General features: G+C 34.4%; 1 protein-coding gene across 1 annotated transcript in view; it reads right to left on the bottom strand.

Moving 5' to 3' along the window:
* Positions 1-642: 642 nt before the first annotated feature.
* The window catches only part of LOC149241495 (calcium-transporting ATPase 8, plasma membrane-type-like), a 650446-nt gene continuing 625684 nt past the window's right edge, over positions 643-25404 (bottom strand). The window contains exons 31-36 of the mRNA XM_089367532.1: positions 2518-2563; positions 2257-2391; positions 1990-2097; positions 1311-1402; positions 1107-1186; positions 643-943 (exon numbers count right to left, since the gene is read on the bottom strand). Coding sequence (XP_089223658.1) covers positions 873-943; positions 1107-1186; positions 1311-1402; positions 1990-2097; positions 2257-2391; positions 2518-2563 — 532 coding nt within the window. The 3' untranslated portion in view covers positions 643-872. The remainder of the gene's footprint in view (positions 944-1106; positions 1187-1310; positions 1403-1989; positions 2098-2256; positions 2392-2517; positions 2564-25404) is intronic.

Genomic DNA, 25404 nt, shown 5'->3' with positions numbered 1-25404 from the left:
AACACTATATTATAATTTAACTTTATTATTTATTCAGTATATTATTTAAATAATAATAAAACTTCTACTTATGAGAATTTATTTAAACTTTATTATCAAAAAATTATTAAAGATTTTTTTTGTAAGTAGGTGGATACTCTACATAAAGAAGTAGTAACAATTCAATCTATTATAACATGAATAATTTAATAAACACTATAACTATATCACAAGTGGACATACATTTGAATGGCATGCATAGGCAACCACTTAGGTACTCGAGTGGACCAAACTCTCCAAATAACCAGTTATATATTTCAAAATGTGAATAGTTATAAGTTTTAAAATCAATCTAAGTTGTCATGCATGTTTGTTTTTTTTTCCTAATTCGCACAATCAATTTTTAATTATATTTTATAAAATATAAGAATGGTTTAAACAAGTGATTTAGATATGATTATTATTTTTAATTCTATTTGTTGTTGTGGTGAAAACTAAAATATGTTGATACATTTCAATTTACACTATTTGATAAAAAAAAAAGCAATTCGTAAAAAAATAAAAATGCCTACTTCTAATAAGAAAAAACCCATAAACATAATTAAAAATAAAATAAAAATTATATTTAAAAAAATAAAAAATAAAAATTCAAAAAATTTGGTAAAATATATTCAAAATAAAATTGTCAGCTAAACAAATACCAGCAGTATAACAACTACTGGTACCTACTCCCTGGGCAACAATAAAAACCTCTCCCCTACTAGAATGTTACTCCAAAGTATATCCCGAAGTGGCAATCAAAATGTGGAATCGTTTCGTCAGATCCATTTTGTTCTTCGGTCCTCGTGCATTTCATATGTAAGGTCCACGCAAAACTTATTAGTAAAGTGCTCTCATACATTGTCATGAGGATGACTTTCCTCTCTATTCATTTCAGCTCTTCCGTCGGAAGCTGCCCCGTGTTCTGCCAAAAATATTCATACACCCATTCAGTCTTTCTGCCTAAAATATATTTATTTAAATTAACCAATCTGCACCGAATCTCAGCGAGTGAAATTACTAGAATTTTATCATCAGAGTGATACAACTATAGAATTACTGAGATCTAGGCCAGCGTAATGAGTTACCTGAAGAAGATTTCTTTCGACGGAAGTGATCCAAGATTGCATCCACAGGAATGAATTTTGCAATGACCGCTAGAGGCCAACTGCCAGAAATTTACACAAAGATATTATTTAGAGTCAATCAATCTACAAGAATGGGAGAGCCCATGAAAGCAATGAAATACCTATCAAGTGAAACATAAAGTACAAGGGGTTAAGATTTGAAACCTTAGAAAACCAATTACAATACAGAGAATCCACTTTTTCCAATCCAAGGGAGTGGTTGATGCAAATTTCCCAGCAAACTCAACTATCAAAACCTGCAAATCAGTACAACATTCTGGTAAAGATGAGAAGATTAACAAAATAAAAGGAAAGACCAACATAACTCAATGTCAAGTTTTTTTTGGTGAATTCTACATTTGATGTTGGTTTGGTAATAAGTTATGTGACAAGGTTCACAAAATTTTAATGTTGAGATTTGAAATTTGGCCAATTTTAAAATTTATAATTTTTTGTTATAACTCAATCTTGAAATTTATTCAAACTTATAACTTTTTGTTACAACTCAAACTTGTAATTTATTCTTATTTCCATGTCAGAGATAGAATTTTTCATGTTTACTGATGATGTTAATTTCTAACTATTTTATCTTATAATTCATTTTAGATATATAATTTAGAGACCTAATAGCTATTCAAACCGAACCTAATCATTGTTGAACTCAAACTATGTGGCATTGATTACAAGCAACTGGTCTACTAACCTAATCATTGTTGAACTCAAATTATGTGACATTGATTACACGCAATTGATCTACCAACGGTTAGTCAGCATGCGCTGATGCAAATTACCATGAAAGAACCATTGACAACACCATAACATTGTAAATTATGTTGTTTTTTACCTGAAGAACAAGCGTAATACTTATTATTGCGATGAACAAATGGCTAGAAAATAGTCCTTCAAAGATGTTCTTCTGATCTGGTTTCCTTGAATTGAATTCATTGAATATCTGTTGTAACAGTCAAACCAACGTAATAAAAGAATTAAAACCATGGATTTTTCTTTGAACAAGATATTTCAAGAAAGAGACCATCCTTTTGGAATATATGCAGCAAGAAAAAATCTGGGAGCAAAGAAACACTATTAAGAATTGAATCTGTGAACTTACTTGGCAAAACACAAAGGCATTAAAAATTACAGTGTTTCTCACTTTGTCTGCCTGGCCTGTACTATATTTCTTCAACTTTAAAATGTCATTCCCCTTAAATGTAAATATAAGGAGGACTGTAACTTGGAACAAAGCCTGCAATTTTTCAAGAGCCATTAATGCATCTTAAAATTCTTTACTCTACTGGAACCTTATTCACTATAATGTTTCGAAATAATACTAGATTTCTTATTCACAACCCAAAGGCAAGTGAATACATACTTGTGCTATAACATTTCTCCACATATTCTTTGTGATGAGGGGTTCCCTGCAATCAATATGTAAAGAATGTTGATAATTTTGGAATACTAGTGTTTTCACACTTTGGCCAACGTCTATGACGTAAACATCGAACCATTAAAATAAAATTGCAGCATATAGTTTCTTTATATATAGCATCTAATCATCTTCCCGAACAGAGCATACAACAAAGATCTTGGAAACTCTTGAATAAATATTTTTCCTTCGGCTACAAGAACATCCGGAATTGCATGTATGTTTTATTAAAAATTTCGAAACAAACATATGTGCATTCTAATTTAAATACAATTACAATGCTGGCATTAAATATTATGCATAGAAAATATAGTGACTAACGATAAAAATACAAGCCATTCAAGGCTAGTACTAGCTAAACTATTCTTTTTATTAGAGGGTTTTTTTTTGTTTTTTAAATCACATACTTTCATTAATGAAAAGCAGTAACATTTTCGCAATTTTTTCTCTTTTAACTTACTATCCAGATTCTACTATTGTCCCTCGTAATTCTATAAATGACACTTTCCCTATTGTTACTTTCTTCATGTTCTACTAATTTTTCACTTGTTTAATCTGGCAATTACATCTAATGCCTGCTTCTATCGATCTTGTACAATTTTGATCATACTAGGGACATTACTGTCATTAACAAAAATATTGACTACGGTAGGAACAACTTGTATCCAAAAAAAACTGTCCATAATGTCAAAAGATATAGTTTCAGAATTTAATGACCGCTGAGGGTAGAAAAGTTCCCTCTGCAAAAGTTGTGTACTTTATCATGCCATGATTATAGCTACATTCATTTTTAGACAACCCATTAACAACATGATTATGTTCTCAAAAAATATGTGAGAAAGAAATACTTCTGGAAATCTTGATCAATTGTGTAATGTGATGCATCTAATTAATGAGTGAAGACGATTCAAAACTTGATCGTCTCAGTCCTAGGATATATCAAACTCTTCTAGGGGGAGGCTAGTAGTTGAGTGGTCTCCCTATGTGGACCAAAAATGACACTTGGTGAGTTGACTCGGATGTACGTTGCACATGTCTCCTTTGCAGAGTGGACCCCATCTTCGTGTTTTGGCGCCATTTAGGGTTCATGTTGCCTCGACTACTTGACCTTGTTTCACTCCCTGTTCATTTCTATTCAGGCCCAAAGCCCGCTCGTTCTGCTTTGTCGGTAGTTGTGTGTGAGGTGTTGGTTTATGTTGAGGTGGACATTTGTTTATCACTTTTTATGGCATCTTGTTCCACTATTGCGTTGTTTTCTTCGACCGCAGAGGTGGGGTTTGGGGACAATAAAGGCTTTTGGCTCTTGGGTGGCATTGCTTTGCTGCAGGGTTATATGTCGTTGACTTTGGTTCAGAATTGGAGGGACCTTTGTTTGATTTCTCTCGCTCACTCGACCCTGTTTGACCCAACACTGGACACCATGGTCGGCTCACTGCAGCAGACATTTGGAGCTTGGCATCATCATTCCCTAGTAGGATTCTTCATCTTGCCATCCATACTTGCAACTGTGTTTGTAAACACATCAATTTTCTCGGTATTCACACCATTAGTCTTCTTGGTTATTCTCTAGCTTTTGTACCTTTTGTGAATGTATGGTTTTTATGTTGGTTATTCTTTGGATTTTTTTTTCCTTTTGTGAATGTATGGTTTTTCTATGCCTTCAATTGGTGGTTTATGTGGCTTAGGTTGAAAAACAAATTGGGGTTTTCGCACTGGTTAAATGGTTTTAAAGCAAATATGGAATTTTGGGTTATAATGTGGGTTTTGTGGGTTATTTGATGGTTTTTGTGGCTTCTGTGGATGTAGGGTTTTTATGTGGCTTCAATTGGTGGCATCCATGGCTTAATTGGTGGCTTTTGTGGATTAGGTTGAAAAACAATTGGGTTTTTGCACTGGTTAAAGGGTTTTAAAGAAAATGTGGAATTTGGGGTTACAATTTGGGTTATATGGATTATTCGATGGCTTTTGTGCCTTCTATAGATGTAGGGTTTTTCAGTGGCTTCAATTGGTGGCTTCTGTGGCTTAGGTTGAAAAACAAAATGGGGATTTTGCACTGGTTAAAGGGTTTTAAATAAAATATGGAATTTGGGGTTATAATGTGGGTTATGTGGGTTATTCGGTGGCTTTTGTGCCTTCTGTGGATGTAGGGTTTTTTTGTGGCTTCAATTGGTGGCTTCTGTGGCTTAGGTTGAAAAAAAAATAGGGTTTTTGCACTAGTTAAAGGGTTTTAAAGAAAATATGGAATTTGGGGTTATATTGTGGGTTCTGTGGGTTATTCGGTGGCTTTTGTGCCTTCTGTAGATGTAGGGTTTTTCTGTGGCTTATGTGGCTTAATTGGTGGCTTAGGTTGAAAAAAATTAGGGTTTTTTCATTGGTTAAAGGGTTTCAAAACAAATATGAAATTTTGGATTATATTGTGGGTTTTGTGGGTTATTTGTTGGCTTTTGTGCCTTGTGTGGATGTAGGGTTTTTCTATGGCTTCAATTGGTGGCTTTTGTGTCTTAATTGGTGGATTTTGTGGCTTAGGTTGAAAACACAAATGGCGTTTTTTCACTCGTTAAAGGGTTTTAAAGAAAATATGGAATTTGGGGTTTTACTGTGAGTTATGTGGGTTATTCGGTGGCTTTTGTGCCTTTTGTGTATGTAGGGTTTTATTTGTACTGAGAAAACAATGATGATTGTCTGCTTTGTTTGACTAATAAAAATGTTGTTATGATGACTTTTCTTTAAGTTTAAAGGAAAAACATTTCAATTTGTCTGTGATAAGAGAAATTTTCAAACAATAAAATTTATTGTGCATAATGGAATGTGGAATGTTCCATAAAAGAGACCAAGATATTCTAGGAGGGTAGATACAAATATAAATCATTATGGTTACACATTGGACCATTATTTCATTGGCTTCATCCCCATGCCATCAAAGCCTTTGAGATAGTTCCAAGGAAAAACTATTTTTAACTCCATTTATTTGGACCATTTTCTTTTGTTTATGTTGGATAACCACATGGCATTGCTAGGTGAGATTGCATGTTAAATGATCAGCAACTGGTTCCTGGTTTTTATTAAACCTTTCTTCCATCCACTTCTCATATTATTATTTTGTATTAAGAGGTTGTTGTAAGTAACTATGAAAAAAAATGTCTTACTAGAAATTGTTGTCTTCTTATGATTACATTCCCACTCTTAACTGCATTTTGATACCTTTATACAAAGAGAGTGACTGAGCCATTTTTTGGGTTACCCATGAGCCATAACTCTTTCAGTTAGGTGGTTATGGGAGCACATAACCTGCAAGTACTATGTTTTCTAAACAAAGTGGTCTTAATGTAGATTTAATTCTCAAGTGGATTAACATGCAGCGATGAAATTCTTGAAGAATTTTTTGAGACATTTCTAAATGAAATCTAGTTGGAGTGCTTATGTTATGTAACAACTAAATTATGGGTGAACTTAATAAATCAGTGCATAATTGAAAATTAGGTCTGAAGAATTTATAGAAAATTAGGACTCCAACAACTACTAGTAGTATAATTTCTATAATATAGACTGAGTTGAACTATGTTTAGACTCAACGAAGAATGTGCTTCGAGTAAATGAAAACTAGGTTAAGTAAGGAATGTGCAGCCAGCAAATTAAATGTAGGCTCACTAAATAACGTGTGGGCAGTAAATGATAGGTAGGCTCAGTAAACAATGTGCAACCAATGTTATCGTTCACATAATTCCTCCATGTTTCCATAATTCCACCAACCTTAAGCTATGTATATGTGTTGCATACTTAAATATCAAATGGGATGGCATTTATATAAGTTGGAAATAATAGAACATAAATAGACAGAGTGGGTTTATAGTTAGTTTTTGTAACATTGCAATTTAGTTAGTTAGTTAGTTACTTTATGTTACATCTCACTTAGTTGTTTTTTTAACATTATAAATTATGCAAGGTTTTTGTAATAAGTTAGTTTTTGTAACATTGAAATTTAGTTAGTCAGTTAGTTAGTTTTTGTAACAATGGAATTTAGTTAGTTAGCTAGTTATTTTTTGTAACATGCCAATTAGTTAGTTTTTATAACATTATAAATTATAAACCATACTCGAAATATATTGTATATATAACTAGTATATTAAACTGTATGTTTGTATTTTGAACTGTATCCAAATACACATTGGAACTTACATTGCAATTTGGTTACAAACAAAAAAGTCATGCCATCCATATGCTTGATGGCCTCCAATTTCTGAATTGCCCAAACTTGTTGAAGTGTTTGCCCGAGCCAGGTTTTTTCCATATGCTTGAGTCCAGTTTACTCCTTGTAACCATGGAGGGATTGAGTAGATGAATTTTCCACTTGTTCTACTAACCCCAACACTAACTGGAGGTGGCCTATAATACATAGGATTTACCCCTGCACTGGTAGGTGTATAGGGGGTGGGTATAACCCCTGGCTGATAGTGGGGGACTTGGATGTTAATCAGATCCTAGTACGATGATGTATGATATGCAATGTGGTCCAAAGTGTTGAACATCATTCTATTTTCCTCCAAGTGAGTTGCGCCATATTTTTCCCTATCTATCATCCCTTCTTTTTCTAGCACTTGTTGAGCCTTTCTTTCCTCCTTCTCTTTCCTTGCCAACTATTTTTGATGTTCCTTCTCTTCCCTTGTTTTCTATCTTTCGAGCCTTTCCTTTGCTTGAGCTATTTTTGCGGCAATCCCTGAATCTCTATTTTCCTTGGCCAAATCCTTCTTTCTCTCTTTAGATTTTTTAATTTCAAGTTTTTTATGCTCAAACGTAAATATTAGGTTCATATATTCTAGACGGGTGAGTAACTATGAACTCCTCTCTAACCGAAGATAGTCTGTTGTTGAATGCGTTGATGAGGTCTTCACTCTCTCTACTGGTAGCTTTAGGAACCTACCAAGTATTGTTTGGCTCGTTTTCATATGCTCTTGATGGATTGACACTTGCCTTTCAACCTCATGGAAACCTGATTGAATGCCATTGTTGTCTTCATTTAGTAATTCATTATGAATAGACTCTTATTCAGGTGATCCATTGTCCACAAAATAATGAACAAGTTCAGTGCTCAACTCTGCTACTTGAGAAGGCATGACCATGATTTCATCGTTGGTGGACGAGACATTATGTTTTTTGTTATTCATCACGGCCTTTGCAAACCATGATGGTGGGGTTACATAGGTTGGCATGCTCAATTGGTCATTATTGATTCTTGTTACATTCTCATTGGAAACCACATTTGCATTGTCATTTTCATGATCAACTTCGTCATTTGGATTATCACATGCATAATTAGTAGGTGTTTCAGTGGGTGTGCCAACCTCCATGTTGTTGGCAATTGGTTCATTACTCAATTGTGTCTCACATACATTTCATCATCATAGGAGTTCCTTTGAGAAAGGGATATCATGCCTTCAAGTAATAACATCTTCTTGCCAATCCACATCTTCTTGGGAATCAACATGGTCATGTAAGTCCTCTGCTTCCTAGCCTTCCACAACGAATTCCTGGTTGCAACTAGTATCATTAATAAAAGCATCAACATTCAGTGGCCAAATTCTATTCATCCTAAATCCAGCCTTGATATTAGAAGGTGTTAGAGCCCTTTTAAATTCTTTACATGCAAGCGCAACTAGCACAAATATTCTTACCCCAACCCTTGGATTCTTTGTCATCCATGAAGCTTTCTCTACCCTGAAATATTATTGAAAGGCCCAAACGCTGACATAAAGGGGTTACAATCTGTGAGTGGTATGGGCTAGAAGTGTTAATAGGTCAATTCCTAAATGGTTGGCCTCCTCGATTTTCTGCACAAACATGTGGCTTCCCTGACTGTCTAAAATTAATAGGTGTTTATTTTAAGGCAAGACACTAGCTTGCACATATGCAACAAAGTGAAAAATCCAATTCAAGAAGAGTTCCTTTGTCATCCATGCATGGGGATGTGCAGCCATGCATGAACCTGGTTCACAATTATGTATGTAGTTTTTAAGTTGTGTTTTTCCTTTGAATAAATATAAACTTAGGATTGAAGAACCAATTTCATTGACACAACAAGGTAGAGTGATCCACTCCCTGCTCCTAGGAAAAAAGATTGCCACATTTCTGCTCCCTCTCTTGGTAATTACCCACATGCCACAATTCCTTCCAGCCTATAATCTTATTTTGTCATAGTTCTAGATATGGTTTGGGGCATAAGAGTTTTTCTCATATGCATGGGAAAGGGTGTCATAGAACTTAGACACAATTATAGGGCATAAATTTAAAGCCCTGTCTCTGTTAAGACCCTCCATTGTTCATAATACAAGGTCTCGATTCCTTTTTTAAAACCCACTCCACCAAGATTTGCCAGGAAACCCATCTTTGAAGGGGTTTGGCCTTCCCTGATAGATTTGAGCTACTGTGGATTTGAGTTGTATCAACTCTAACCCATGTCCCATTTGGGCCATCTCCTTACACCACACAACCACCTCGGCCTCCTTCTCACCAGTCATAACAATAGCAAACCCTCTACGCTTTGTATGAGTGAGCCCATTAATCCAATAAAGTATGCTTGAAGCTGCAATTCCATGGTTTTTTGCATATGCACATACTAAATATCCCCTCAACTCTCTATCATCAATTGCACCTAGGATGTCTTCCTTTGTCCACCCTCTTATGGCACTGATCTTCTTCGTTGAGATTGCACCTTGTATTTTGGTTGAGGGTGGCGCTGTGGTAGATGGCTAGAAAATAGGATTTGCCACCACATGGACATTCTCAACATCATTTCATGGAGCATTAGAAACATTCACATCATCCACCATTTCCTCTTTTGATGAAGTGCATCACAATTGGGCACCCTTGGTCCCTTGCCTCCTCATGTTCCTTATACAATCTGCAATTAAAACTCGTGACATGGCTGCAAAAACATGCATATTGTTAAAAAAAAAGTTGTGAGTGGAAGTTGTTTCAACAATAGAAACTCAGTCTTATTTGAATAAGAAATTTAAATATGAAAAGGTTAATCAATAATTGCAACCTGCATAATATAAACTCAGTCTTATTTAATTCCTAAAATTTAAATATGAACAGGTTAATCAATACTTGCAACCTGCATATATTTGAATAAGAAATTTATGTGTTTGCAACCTATATGTATCAAAGAATGTTATTTGAATATCTGAATAATGGTTTGGTATGAGGCAACCTGCATATATCAATGAATGTTAGATGAATATCTGAATAATGGTTTGGTCTGTGGCAACAGTTCTTTTGAGATTTAACATAAGCCTCCCTCCCTTATGTTATCTTCATTTTACATCAATTTCTTGTTACTGAACTTAGACCTGACATGACTTTGAACCTTGAAGACCTATAGGTGGACCTTTAATAAAAAATGACTTTGCTAGTTTTATAATGTGAAATAAATATTACAAAGCTGAATGTAAAACTCAAATGCATCGATTTGAATCTCCATCCACAGAGATCAGGAATTTATTTATTTGATATAAATATGAGGCCTATGTTTTTGATAGAAATATCAGGCCTAAATTTAGCTTGAACACAATCATGTATCGTGAGCAAGGCATCAAACCCATAATATCCCGGTCAACCTCAAAAAAAATGGAAGGATTTTGAAAACGGTCTCCTTACAAATGCTAGGAATAGGTGTTGATTAAGTGAAGCAAGTTTTAAATTCATTTGTTGTTAAGGTCAGTGAAAAAGGTGACTAAAAGTTTCAGTGTTTGAATGTATCTTAAAACACTCTAATTCTAAGACATTTAGAACAATTTTACACACACCTGTATTTCCATAAAAATTATTCTAACCTACGTGTAAATCTTTAGGTACATATTCAATAACATCAAGAAATAAGATGTAGGGCATCAAACCTAATTTAACATAACATAATTCCTAATTCCATGTAAGGCATCCAAACTATAGAGTGCCTCTAACAAACTCAGACACCTAAGTACAAATCTTAGGTCCCTTGTTAACTGATGTTGTTTGTCAACCATGAAGTAATGGAAAAATCAATGGTCAACCCACTGATTAGCGTGAACAACAACACACAGACATTGCATATTTTAGTTTCTCTACATTGCTAGCCACATCTGCTTCCCATATTGTATTTTTTCCAAATATATAAGAACTTTTACTCTTAATTATGTGAAACACCTCAATTCAATGAAAGTGTCTTCATTTCATCGGCAACTGGAATGAAATGGCCCTTGTTTGACATCATATGTAAGCCTTTTTTAAGGACACTATTGCTTATATTAAAGGAACTGCTACTTAAAGACAAGATTGTTGTTTATGAAATTTTTTACGAGACTGGACTTTCGCATTATGGAAAGACTCGACTTCATCATTATTTTCCAACTTGCATAATAGAAACTGAGTCTTATTTAATTCTATGTTGTCTTTGTTGGGCATGATTAATTTTTTGTCTTTTTTGACTCATGCTATTTTTTTGTCTGCAATTTCACACACAGAACCTAAATTGCATGTTGGGCATGATTAATTTGTTCTATGTTGACTCATATGCTATGGTTGTTTGTCTGCAATTTCACACACATAAGCTAAATTTCACACACAATTTTTTCATATGGTAAATTAATGGAAGATTAAAAATAATAGGAAAAAAAAAATAAAGAAAAAAATTGAAGTTTATACTGTAAATTAATGGAAGATTTAAAATATAAATACTTGAATAATTCAAATTGGATTACAATGTGCACAGTCTCTGATGGAGCGAATCCAGCTGCAGATGAGTACAATGAAAGTTTATGAAGCAATTGTGAGGTGGTTTTATAGTTTTTTGTTGTTGAATTTGATTGAAAAGGAGGATTGACATGGATTGTTTTTTTTCCAAATTTAAATGTGTGTTTTGGATTGATTTGGATGTGATCCAATAGCTGATAAACTCTTATGGTTGATCCTTGTGCTTTCCTTTGTGTTTTCATGTGTTTAATTCCTCAATCTTGTGTGTTGGTGTCATTTATTGCATCGATGAACATATATGCAGTTATGTTGACACATATCTTCTCTATTCTTGTGCAGGTACCAATGAACTTTGGCCATAGTTGCTCCAGTGTATATTTATTGGGGTTAGTGTACTGTTGGATAGTATGGGATGAAATTTTTGCTTGTTAATTTTGTCTTGTTTTCTAAATCAGACCTGGAGGTATTTGGGACAAAATGTCCTATCAAATTGTGATACTAAAGGCTAGTGTTGGACACTTGTAAGCCCAATCAATATATGGGCTCATTTTAGACATAATATAATAACTTATATAACTTAATATTATCTATATATGTTTTAATTGTGAATGTTTTTTGGTCATGTTTTGATGGACAAGTACTATAAAAACTAATGATCTTGCACAACAATAGAAGATTCTTCGCTAGCCACTTTGCCTAATATAGAACACCAAAGAAAACCATCAACTCATCTTTGTTGTTTGTTCCTACTCCACTAATACCTAACAATAGATACTTCACTACCACATACCCAAAAAAATAAAGCCCTACAACAACAATAATAACAACTACTACTACTTTAACTTTCCACATGTTTCTTTAATCTGAGACTTTCTGCATGTGAACTTTACTTTCTATCCCTTTCTATCCCGAGTTTATAGAGCATTTACCCATTATAACGGACCCACACAAAGTGCTAAATACGCAATCACTAGTTGGTAAGCTTCAAACCTGCAAATTTTCCACCGCAGTGGATGAATTACCAGAACTCACTAACATTGATTGCACTCCTTACGAGGGAGTTTGACTCCTATAGTTTGTAACCATTTGTGAAGGTTTTAATTCCACATTTTCCACCGCAGTGGATGAATACTCGAACTCACTACACTGATTGCACTCCTTACGAGGTAGTTTATCTCCTATAGTTTGTAACCATTTGTGAAGGTTTTAATTGCACATTTTCCACCGCAGTGGATGAATACTCGAACTCACTACACTGATTGCACTCCTTACGAGGTAGTTTATCTCCTATAGTTTGTAACAATCTGAGAAGGTTTTAATTCCACTCAGCTATTATATGCTATTGTTTTCTTAAAACCCAAAACCTGTCTCTAGATAATTTATTATTATTATTATTATTTTATTTATGATTTCTTACTTGCCATGGCTATGTTGCGAGATAGGTTCACACCATGTTTTCCGAATTTTCACAGTGATAAGGTTGGATGCTTGATGTAAAAACCCATATTTTCCCATTATTTATTTTTGGATGGTTGATGTGAAAACAGGGCTGTCTTTCCAGTGAATGAGGTGATCATTTATTTCTCTACTTCTATCTCTACCCCTCAGACACTGCATGTATCCTATGGGTTCTACGTAGCAGAAGCAAACTATTTGGCAAATCCAATACACGTTTTTATTTTGATATGGCTGGTAGAATATCAGCTGTAATTTATGTTTATGCTTTTCTTTAAGAACTTCAAAGGGTGTAAACAACCTCATCATTTGCTTGGAATTGTATTTTATAACTGCGCTTACGAAGATAGCTTTTCATGCAGTTTTATGCCATTGTCAGATTGCCTTCGAGAATTTTTAGGATGTTCCTTCATTTCCAGTGATTTTTATTATTGCAGTGTTTGTGTATAATAAAGATGATGGTGATTTAAAACACGGTTATGTAATATACGGTAAGTTATTACTTTTTGTAGTTGTATTATAGTTTATATTATAATATTAAAAAAAAAAACATTATACTAATTATTCAAAATTTTGAGCCCAAATTAATTCTTAAATAAAATAATGAATTAATAAAATCATTAAAAAAAAAATTAATATAATTTGAAATAATAAAAAGAATAAGGTTTTCATTTTTTATTACTACTCTAAGAATTTTAAAGAATTGATATGCTTGTGGTAAATAATATATCAATAAATCAAAATTAATAAAATTTGAGATAATAATATGTAAGTAAGGTTTTTTTTATTGTTGATTACAATTTTAAGAATTCTAAAGAATTGATAAAATTTTTCAATAAACTTATTTGATATTTCAATTTCTTTTATGGCTGATGTGATCTTTCTAAATGGGGATATTTGTTGAGCTTAGCAATACTAATGAAAATATTACCGTTTTCTCTATTGAAAAAAAAATCATAATAAATATTATTAAAATTTCTTGTCATTTTCATTCATTATTGATAAAAGCTGAAGGGGACCAAGAATCATTGTGTTTTGGTCTTTATCTCTTTGATCATTCTATCATTTTTGTCAAATTTCATCTCATTATAATATATCTACCCTTGTATACTTTATAGCTAAATCTCAAAACTTCATAAACACGTGTCAAAATGTCAAATCTTTACAATATAAAACATTGTATGGAAAATTAAAGAGGGTATAAACCACATAGAAAGAGGTTAGATTAAACCAATGGTTAATAGATGATAGATCTATGAAAAGTTAGATTTGAGTATCAAAACAACATACTAAATCTAGATCAACAATCACATTTCTTTCTACAATTATGAAGAGATGATTACATAGCTATACACAACTTCTCACAAGCTCCCGCTACAAACAACTCTAACCCAAACATGTTGGCAATCTCTTCAGCCATGTGTAGTTATTCACCCTCCTCTTTAATATAATAGTGGAAAGGGGGGTTACAACTCAAGGTTACTACCCTAGCATCTAGAATGGAGAACTCAGCCTCGGCAAGGTTGAATACTAACACTAAGAGAATGTGCCTACCCACGAAGGATAACCACTAGCAACTAATGTTCATACAATGTACACATGTCATAGTATGAGGAACGTTATTGCTAATTTGATGACTTAGATACCAATTGAAAAATGGAAACATGTGCAACATGACATACATATGCTCATGAAATTATCAAGATGTTTAAAATTGTGATTGCAAATCAATTAACAAAACATAACAAAATTCAATCTCATAGAACATGAAATAAAAAGTTTGTTCATACACAATGTCAAAATTATAAATTAAAACAGGGATCAAAAACTTAAATTATATTTTTTTGCAGAACTAACTGTAGATATCAGATGCTCTGCCCAGCCATAGGTGTTGTTGCACAAATTCTCTCTACAACAAGTCACTCTTGAGCTAGGGTTATCAGTCCACAAGGAAAAACATCTCCTATGCGTGTTTATAGTCTACTCATATAACCCAATACCCATTAGTGAACAACACAAGGGATGAGATTTCCCTCTATGCACCACAACACCTTAGATAATCACTATCCCCACCATGGATTTAGTGCAGTCTCGCTAGGAATCTCTTAGTTGGGGGCTCCAGTAAATCCATCTATTATGGGAGTGTTCACAACACCCTTTACATGGGATCTTAGGTAATTTCCCAATGAGAATTCCTCATAGGCATTCCAACCCAATAGTTAGTATCATTCCCATCTCTAAAAAATGTTCCTCAAAACACATTATGACTACAACCTCTTTGAGAAAAAAAAACTTTGTTTTCCTTCCTTTTTTGTCATCTACAAAGATTACACACACATTCTACTCAAATTTTTCCTCTTCCTTCTTTCACCATGTTTTTTTGAATCTCACTATGCCCTAAAGATGATTTTACTTAGCCCATGTTGTCCTAACTAAGTTAGATGACTTTCCCACCAATGTCTAACATGAGCATGCTTAGATCCATGCTTTAATAACTATGTGAGATGACTCTTCTACTAACCTCACACATGCATTCAACGATTGTATTACTTAGAAAAATGGCATCAGACTCTAGACATGTGGGATCACCCCTTGGGTCCCACTTTCATCCTCCTTTGTTGTGGAACCATACCACCCTATGACTTTGTTAATGTCCATCTATGTATGGTAGTGTATTCCATTTTATCATTTTCATCTACAATATATACATATTACAATGCTTAACCCTCAACCATTCATAACATATATAAATTATATTGCTAATATGGCAATAAACATGGGGCTATTACAATTCCTTATGTGTCAGAAAATTCTCACCCAAATAGTGCACCACTCATGTTATACAAATACATATGTACATACCAAGCATGCTCCTCCATGTAACTATTCAAGTAGTCTAGCCCCACATATATCGAGAATAGGTAGGAACATGACAACATGTGTCAAGCAGAATTTTACACATGCATAGTGCACTTTGCTATGTAACTAGTCAATTAGTGTTCCCCACATGTTAATAATAGGTACCAAATACCAATATCTACCCAACATGCTCATCCACATGGATGAGAACACACCTCAATGTAACTATTCAAGTCGTTGTGCTCACCAAAAAATTTAGAAGATATTCATGGTGGTGTGATTTTCCTCAAAACCCAACACTAAACTTCTAAGGATGAATTGAAAATTGATCCTCACATAATAGGTTTTTATACAATGAAAGAAATTGAAGCATAGGTTCTAAACAACTAGGTAAACTAAATCTTCCCCTTTATGAGGAACATGTTCTCCAACAAACCAAGATACTCTTAACATCTCAAACTTCCCCACTATTAGGGGGTACATCAAAATGTTGGCCACGTATACATACGAAGGAATAGAAACTAGGATATTTACTCCCTCTTGAACTTTTAACTCTTCATAATGTTCAAGGTATACTTCCCTTGCCCAATGAATACTTCATCAACAACCTACGATACTTTTAGTCCAATATTAGACCAATGTCCCCCAAGTCAAGATCACAAGGCAATTCCATTTCACACTAAAAAATGAGCTTTTCAAACCTTATTGCAATAATAAAATCATCTACATATATTCTTATACAAGTGGATCAAATTTAAAAAAAATAAGAAAAAAAAAACATAAAACATAAAAAAAATATTTAGAGAAACCCAATTTGAGTAAAAACTCATTAATCATGAAATACCAAACTTGTGGTGAATGTGTGAGTGCATAAAATGCATTCATCGACCTCCAAACATGGGTATCTGACCCATGTGCCTAAAAACCATCATAGACTAAAGACAAAGTCATATTATGGTCAAGCCCCTCTTTTTATTTAAATCCTTTGGTAACAAACTTGCACATGTGCTCTCATCAACTAGGAATTAATCACTAATTCCTTAGAAGGTTTTGGAACTATCTCTCGAACATCATTATTAAGTATGGATTTGTACTCCAGTATTATGGTATTACACCATACATATTTTTCATCCACCTCCTAAAAGCTAGAAGGCTTTATCTCATGAATGGAAGACATTAGTGCAACATAAGTAGGAAACTTGTTACGTTGTTGATTGGCCTAAAATGTAAATTTCGGTGCTCCCACTTATTCCTATGAATACTACAATGTTTTGTTAATCCATCTTGGTTTCTTGGCTAAACCCAAGGATAATGAGGGTTGTGTTCCTTGACTAAAGCATTTCTAATATGAACGTAATTTTCCCTTCAACTTCAGATAAAACTTTGGGATGGAAAGCAATTTTCCCTCCATAGTCCCATAGGTAACCAACAATTTGGACTTCTTTTGCAAATGATGGAAGGGAGGAAGCTCCATAAGAGATTATGAAGTAGATAAAGTAATTTCTTCTTATTTCTCATAGCGTAATGCAAGAGTGTGCCCAAGTTGATTGATGCGTATATGAGGTCTTGAAGTGCTAACCCATTTTGACAGAGTGATATGACATATGTTGAGCGAGTGGAGACCCATTTTTTGTAACAAGAGAAATAGTTTGGGCTAAGTGATATTAGAGTTTCCTAAGAGCTTCATTCACCTTGGTGGTATCATGGTATTGCTTGGGGGTAGAACCTATAACTATTTCCTATATTTGGATGGTAAATCACTCCTAACAACCAATTTGGTGGACTTTCTTTCGTTACAGATAATTATTCATGCTTTTCTATCTATGAAATGTTTTCACTTTGAACATGTTCATAAATGAATTTTATGTATACAAAACTATTTCATTCCATCTTTATGTTGCATGTAAACTATGTTTATATTGTTGTTAGAATTTTGAATTAAGCACAACAATTGCTTATTAGAGAGGTTGTACCACTTGATTTCTTTAATGACTGAGGGAGGCATCCTAGTATGTTACAAAAATCTTGCAGGGAAGTGACCTTCTGCTTCGACTTGGACTATTCCAATATTATTTTGAATTTAATATTACTTTGAATGTTTATCCTCATGTTCCTTTGTCATGTTAGAGAATAAAAAAAATGTAGGAGTGTATATGTTACCAATATCAATAAATAGAATGTTTCCTCCATATTAGTGTAATCATGTGTTTTGACTCTTCATTATCTATGTAATCCCTAGGCACATGACTAATATCAAAGTATATGGCTATTCTCATTGATGCATTTGTCAGTAAGGGGAAAAAAATGAGGACATTTTAACAAGATAGATAATCCATATGGTTAAGGTAATATTATTCAAAAAAATCTTGTTTGACCGAGAACAAATAACAAAACCTAATTATTTGTTTGTAATACCAACAAATTTATTTTGATACAATCAGTCATCAAATCTAGACTTACCTCTCTATCCAACATTCCTCATTAATATATAAAATGGGCTTTTTTAATATCTTACAATCTGTAAATATAAAAATTAAAGAAAAGAAAAAACAACAACACAATTTTCCAATCACAATAAGTTCTCTCACACTTTACTCTATTCATTTCTTGATCATTTCCATTAACTCAAACTACCTAAAATTTTCATTTGCTTCCATGTTTAATAACTATAATTGATCTTGACTATCTTTGCTTTCCATCCTAGCTTAGACATTAAGTGGTCTTCACTAACTATGCTTTCCATCGTAACTTAGACTCTAAATGATAGTTAATACTCTTAATTCATAATTCTATCTATCTCCAATATAGATTATATCTATAATTAAAAATAACAACAACAAAAAATCCCTCACTACATATTTTAGTTTTTGCATCGACACTTGCAACCCTATTTTTTAATTCCTGTAAGCTCGCCCCATCAACTTTTAAGAAATTATTCATACCATCTTGCATGGCATGACCCTTATTTGCCTATAAGGCTTATGTAATATAAGCTCCTAATAACCATAGAGCTTGTAAAGTCATAAATGCCACAAGGTCATTTGAAAGAAATGAAACTGTTGAATGAACTGTTGACGATGCTAGAAATTCGTCAACCAAGGGGGTCTCCCTGATGTGAAGTCCCAATTAGACCTCACAACATTAGGAATAGGAGCCCCATCTAGAGTATCGGCCCGGTTTCCATATTTTCTTATATATTTTCCTAGTCTTTAACTGTCGGCAAGAGAGAGAAGTGAATATGTGCCTTTGCGAAAAGAAAGTAAGTGTTCCTTGTGAATGTTCAGTTTTAGGTGTATCCAAGTTCTTCTACTATGGAGGGAGGAAAGGTGAGCCTATAAGAGAGAGGTAACAATACCACCCTTTTGGAGGTGAACTCAAGCAAAAGAAAATTTCCTGACATCAAGCAGAATAGTCCACAGTGATGCAACGATTGTTACAACCATTATAACTCATGTTCAATTAGATAAGTACTAAAATAACTGAAATAGTTCAATTTATTTAGTACAGGTGAAAGAAAACATGAATCATAAATATTCACATAACAGTCTTACAAATATTCACAATGTATGCATGAAAACATGTCAGACATCAGGCTTCAAGTATAAAGTAAAAGTCCCAATATATATGAATACAACAAGCATCACTAGCTCCAATAGTGGAGCATCAGAGCCATGAATTTCTCCCCTAAAAGTACCAACTCTGTCTCTCATATACCTTCTGGGAGAAGCTAGGATCATTATAAGTCCCTTGCTGGTACCATGAGGGTGTATATATAACAAATGGCGTGATCCTTCACCTCCCTTGTGACTCTTGGGCTACCCTCATGACTGCTTAAATTCTCTATGACCTTTTGACTTCCTACATGATGTTTCGCATTACATGAATGACTCTTGGACTTCAAATTTACATTATATTTCTCCAATATTGAATTACATATTCCACATAATGATGTGGCACATGATGACTCATGACATGACATGACATGACATTGATGACATGGAATTGCATGATGACATGGAAATGTCAAGCCATTCTTTGCTACTACTTGCCTTTTGTATTCTAAAATATGGGTCATGGTCTTATTCTTTGTCCTCCAAATGGCTTATAGACGAGGAGTCTTCAGTGGAACTTGATCTCTAGCCACTCTCTCAATTTGGTGTCCCTTTTCTTTCTCTTGAATGATTAGCTTGTCTTTAAATCTAATAAAGTTTCTTCTGGCATGGCCTCCTTCTCCATCTCCTTCTGCATCATCTTGCCATAGCATGATAGAGTACATGCATCTAAAATCCACTAATGAAAAGATGAAATTAATTTGATAAACCCCTAGTCTTAGATGTTGCATGATGATCCACTGACTAAGCCAGAACCGGGTGACAGGCTGAGGGAGAGGCTCATTGACTGCGCAGTTGCATAACTCAGGAAGTGAAGGGTGATGTGTGAGCTTTTAGACTACACAATGCACAGTTCAGGCTGGATTGGGAAGAATATTATGCAGTTTTGGGAGTCAGTGAGCGAGGTTGAGGCGTTTTGCACTGTTTAGCCAACTACATAGTTCTAGAAGGCAGAGGAGGCCAGGTGACTACATAGTTGCATAGCTCAAGAGCTCAAGGGTTGGGCTTGAGGTCTGAGACTGTGAAATACGAAATTCAGGCCTAGATGGTGGGCATGATTGCACAATTTTGGAGGCCAAGGCATGGGCTTGAGCACTTAAGTTACAAAATGTACAGTACTGGAAGGACAAGAGGCCACATGATTGCACAGTTGCACAGTTCATGAGCTAAAGAATGAGGCTCGATGACTGATTCTGCGCAATTTGTAGTGCTGGATTGGATGGAGATAAATATTGTGTAGTTTTGGAAGGCCAAAAATATGAATTTTGTAGTGCCAAGAGACAAGGTTATCGCTTGACTGAGACTATGTAGTGCGCAGTTCAGTAGGGATGGATGAGGCTCAGTGGCCCGGTCGAGAGTTTTTCCAATTTTAACTAAGTGATGGATCAATGAGAGGAAGTTGAATAGAAGAAATACTTAAACATGATCACACACTTATTTCACTTGATGACACAACAAGGAACACTTAGAACAAACGAACAACATACTTTCCCCAATGCAACAACATTGCGACAACCAATTCCAAGTGCGACACTAAAGATACACTTTGTGATGATAATGATGACACTTGTGTAAAACTGCGTGAAACTTTAGAAATGAGTGTGTAACATGTCTATGTGATATGAAAAACTCATTATCAGAAATATTTCCCCTTGAAACAAACCAAAAATCCACTTTACACGATAAGCGGAAATCCCATGCCAAAAGATGACACTTGCTATATGAAAATAAAAGTGTGAACGACACTTCCAATATGTGAACGATGGTGAAAGAAAAACATATCAAGTTGAAGGTAACATGAAAATGACACTAATTAAAGCGAAAGAAAGTGAAAGAGACAAATGAAAACATGAAAACAACACTCGCAAAAACAAAGGTGCGTGAAGCGACAGTTTGCAAAACTCACTAAAATAGAAGTACAAACACAGCTAGAAGTGAGAAATTGTCGATGTCAGTGCCCATTGACTGTCGACATAGATTGGCCATTGTGTAGGCATAGTCTTGATGGAATATGCTATGCTTGTTCAAAATTTTGTAAAATAATGTGCTCATGCACTTTTTATGGCTTGAGCATGTGTGAGAGAAAGTGACTTCTACACTTCCAATCTAAGAGGGAGCTCAAAGACTTAATAGAGTTAGAAGTGACTATGGAAAGTTCGATTGCAATATCCATGGTAGGCTCCAAAATTCAAGTATAGGAAATATTTTGGAGGGTGTTTGTTGTAGCGCCAACACTTTGCGACACACTGGTAGAACTCCAACTTCTCTGCCTGTTGAAGAATCTAGGGAAATTAGAGTTAATGAGATTCTTCTAGTCACGATAACTATTTGTGAGGTGTTTTCAACTTTTTCTTCTTATTCCAATCTTCACTTATTATTATTATAGTGTGTCTTCTTTAGTTCATCAAATATCTACCAAAACAAAGAGAGAAGAACACAAGATGTTGGCTTTCCTCTAGGGCCAAAATCTCTCACTCTTTGAGAGGAAAACCTGAACAAAATTATTCTTATAGAGATTCCAATTGACGAATAACATGACCATGACCCTTGACCTATAATGCCACTCTAAGACCAAGAAACCAATCCTATTATTCATCATAGTTTAGATCGTCATCACTTCTACTAAATTCATCATCAATGCACCACTGAGATCTTTACACCTTGCTGCACCATCACCAAGAATATTGTTGCACTTTTACTGAGATCATTGCTACTCCTTATATGAGACCTTCATCATGAAACCAAGATTTATATACTGCTTCCAGAATACATTTCGAGACAGAGAGTGTCATTTCAGGATCCTTTTCTTCACAAATATGTTGAGATTGTGAGGTTTCTTCACTGTATTGGTAGGCCAATACTTTATCATTACTAAGATCTTGATTATTATAGCTACACCGAGACAATGACTACTTTCCTTGTACCAAGATCATGATCTTAAGTATGCTGCAATTTTCACCACCGAGGGGGATGAGAGTGTGACTTGTCTCAATGTAATTGTAGAGGCGTTTATTGTACACATCTAAAGTTAATGAGATTATGGACAAACCTCTGAAAATGTCATCTAAAATTGTCTTCCTGCAATTCTTGTACCCATCCGAAGTTTAGAGAGAAATCCTAGTTCTGTGATTTCGGTGGTGACCATAGCTGGGTATTTATAGTTGTTATTTCTCCATATTAAGCCGACTTTACCAAGCTAATCGATGTGTCTCTTACATGTGAGTTGACTTGATATTTATATATAGTTTGAGGACAACATGACTACTTTCTATATCATTTTGCTGGTTGACTTCTTCAAGAGGATTTTTCTTGTCTTGGAGGGTTGATCTAGACACTATGTTGACTCATATACATTTTATATATGCTTAAGAAGAGCTATTCAATATTTTCTTTGACTCTTTGACTTTCCTATAGCACTTCAATGCATGCTAGACCTATGCAATGAGAAAGAAACTCATTTTATAATTTACAAAAATAATATTTATTTCTTTTACAATTACAAAGATCAAAATTACATTTATGAAGACCAAACCTAGTTACACTTTCTTCAACACTTCCTTGGTCAATTCTTTCTTACATGGTCTAGTTCTTCAGGGAGTATTGATTCATTGTTCATATTACCATGGCTTCCCCACTTACCCTGTGCATAAACATGGTCCCCTTCATTCCTTTACTCGGTTATGCAAAAACATAAGGTCAACAATCACACATCATTTCAAATCAAGATAGGTTAATGGAGTTCGCGAGCTTTAGATTTTCAAAGTATAGTTTTTCATCTCTGGTGTTTCTCCGCTGCCAATAAGCCAAGATAGTACCCCGATGGAGTCACTTCAGGAAAAAAAACATTGATACACTGCGAGCGAGCCTGGACAATACCCTCTTTTTGCAGGAAGCATTTCTCTTCTTTCGCCTTTATTTATTTAGGACTATGCATCGACACTTATTTAGTTCATGGGCGAAAGAGGGATACTGACTTATTAAGAGTAGGAAAGCTTATCCCTCTAGAAAAGCATATATAAGGCCTTTTATATTGGTTTGCTCACTTAGATCTTTCTCCTTTTCCTTCTCTACTTGGTTGGATCATCCTAAAAATAACAAAACATAAAGACCCAAGTGTAGGGATGAGGTTTTCTAAAATAGACATGGAGATCATGGTTCGACATAAGGCTTTCCTAATGCAAGGACTGTATTTTCTGTCAGAACATCATCGACCAAAAGGTGTAACCAAGACAAGGAAAAAGGAGGGAGAGTTAGCCAAATGTTGTAGTGGCACAAAGTCCTCTATTTTTCCATATTTTCTTTCGAGCCCAAATTGTACACCCTTTATTCAAAGTCTTATCAATAGAGCAAAAAGGAAAAGACATGACACAACAAGAAAGAGAAAGCAAAAAAAAGGAGGCTATAGCAAACATGATGGAAGACAGAAGTAAGAAAAGACAAGAAAGACTAAAGAGAACAAGTGTTGAATGAGTGCAAGGGAGGGGAAACTAGAATGCAGCTAATCCTACTCTTAACCTAACAGCTACAAGGTCAAGGTCACGTATAATGAAATTTCCAATGCAACCACTGTAGTTGTTCCCAGCCTACACCCACAAAGATACAAGAAATTAAAACTGATATAAAGTAATGTGCAACAAAAAAGATAAGAACTTGAATAACTTGCACAAAAATTTGAAGGCCTTTCCTATTGAGAGAAATATAGGCCATAACCATTACTTCTAACATGTTTACATTATTCCCTTTTTGATGAAAACCATCATTCAACAAACCTCAGAAGATTCTTGTGAATGCATCTCCATCTACACTGAACTCCTTAGCAAGCACAAGGACAAATCGAAACTTGTTATTTGCGGTGGAGCTTGGCAAGTAATATTGATCCAACCATTTAGTGATTAGATCATAAAATTGATGATAATATTCTTGAAAACCTTGAAATATTTGAAAATATGAATTTATAATTAAAGGCGCAGGATCGGGATGAGAATATTGTAAGGGGAAATGAGTCTGATCATATTCATAGGGCTTGTCAAAATAGTGAGGACCTAACATAACCATCAGCAAAGGTTGAAGTTCCTCAGCTGCCTGAAAAGTACGTGAATAGTGCGATGTTAAACCATAAAGATCGAAGGGCATAAAAAAAAATGTCATTGGATGTGATTATGGGAAAATGATAAGTTGAATGAAAGTCATCTGAGACATAATCATGAGCAGTTGGGCTGATTAAAGCATGACATTCCCATTTTTTAATTCACAAAGATAAATAAATTTGAACAGCTCTACGAATGCTCTAAACAATAGAACCAACTTCCTCGCATGCCAAATGTGACAAATCAGTTTCCTATAATTGGAGACAAACTATACAAACATCATAATCATCGAAATAAATTAAAAGGAATGTCAGTACAAAAAACACATGACTAGTCAAGACATAGTGAATGGAGAAGAATTTGATTCGTGCAATAACTCGTGCACTCATTCGCACTCAAGAGGATTACAAGTGCAATGAAGAACACGATTCCCGATATGATATTCAAAAGAAAATGCAAGTGTTGCTCATCATTAAATAAATCTGATAGATATGATTAATTCAGCTAAAGATGAGCTTTGAGATATTCAACTTCACAGTTCCATGACTTTATGAGAGATACACATTTTGAACCCGAGTTTGATGGAAGAGATTTTCATGAATGATGAATCAATTGAAGAATATTCTTGAGTTAAATCAAAAGTAAAATCTTGAAAATATGAAATATTATATTCGAAGTACCAAACATCTTTCAAAAACAAATTTACATCAAGTGAAACCATGCAAACAGAAGGATTGTACGAGAGAAACCATATCTGACTTAGTTTGGGGGGATTACCAGAGTCACGGGATCCTAACATAAACATCAATAGAAGTGGAAGTCCCTCGACTCCCTAACAAGTCCCATAACATTCAAGGATTTTAAAATCACATTCTGACGATTGAATCATATCATGCATGGTGTGAGGATAACTGTTACCACTAGTTTCAATAAGAGCACTACTCACCGGATGGAAGCCATCTTTGTCACTGATTTGATCGAAATTTTCAAATTCAACAACTAGATTACTCAAGTTGAAATATTATTCTAATCGTAAATATGAAGATGTGTGAATTGAAGAAATTTCATGAGCAAGTTTATCTGATGGGTTGTCTTCA

This window comes from Pinus tabuliformis, chromosome 8, assembly GCF_031772625.1.
Source record: "Pinus tabuliformis cultivar Carrire ecotype Pingquan chromosome 8, CPIR1, whole genome shotgun sequence".
In the NCBI taxonomy this organism is placed as follows: Eukaryota; Viridiplantae; Streptophyta; class Pinopsida; order Pinales; family Pinaceae; genus Pinus; species Pinus tabuliformis.
Note: the sequence above shows the minus strand (reverse complement) of the source record. Positions and strands in the feature narration are given on the sequence as shown.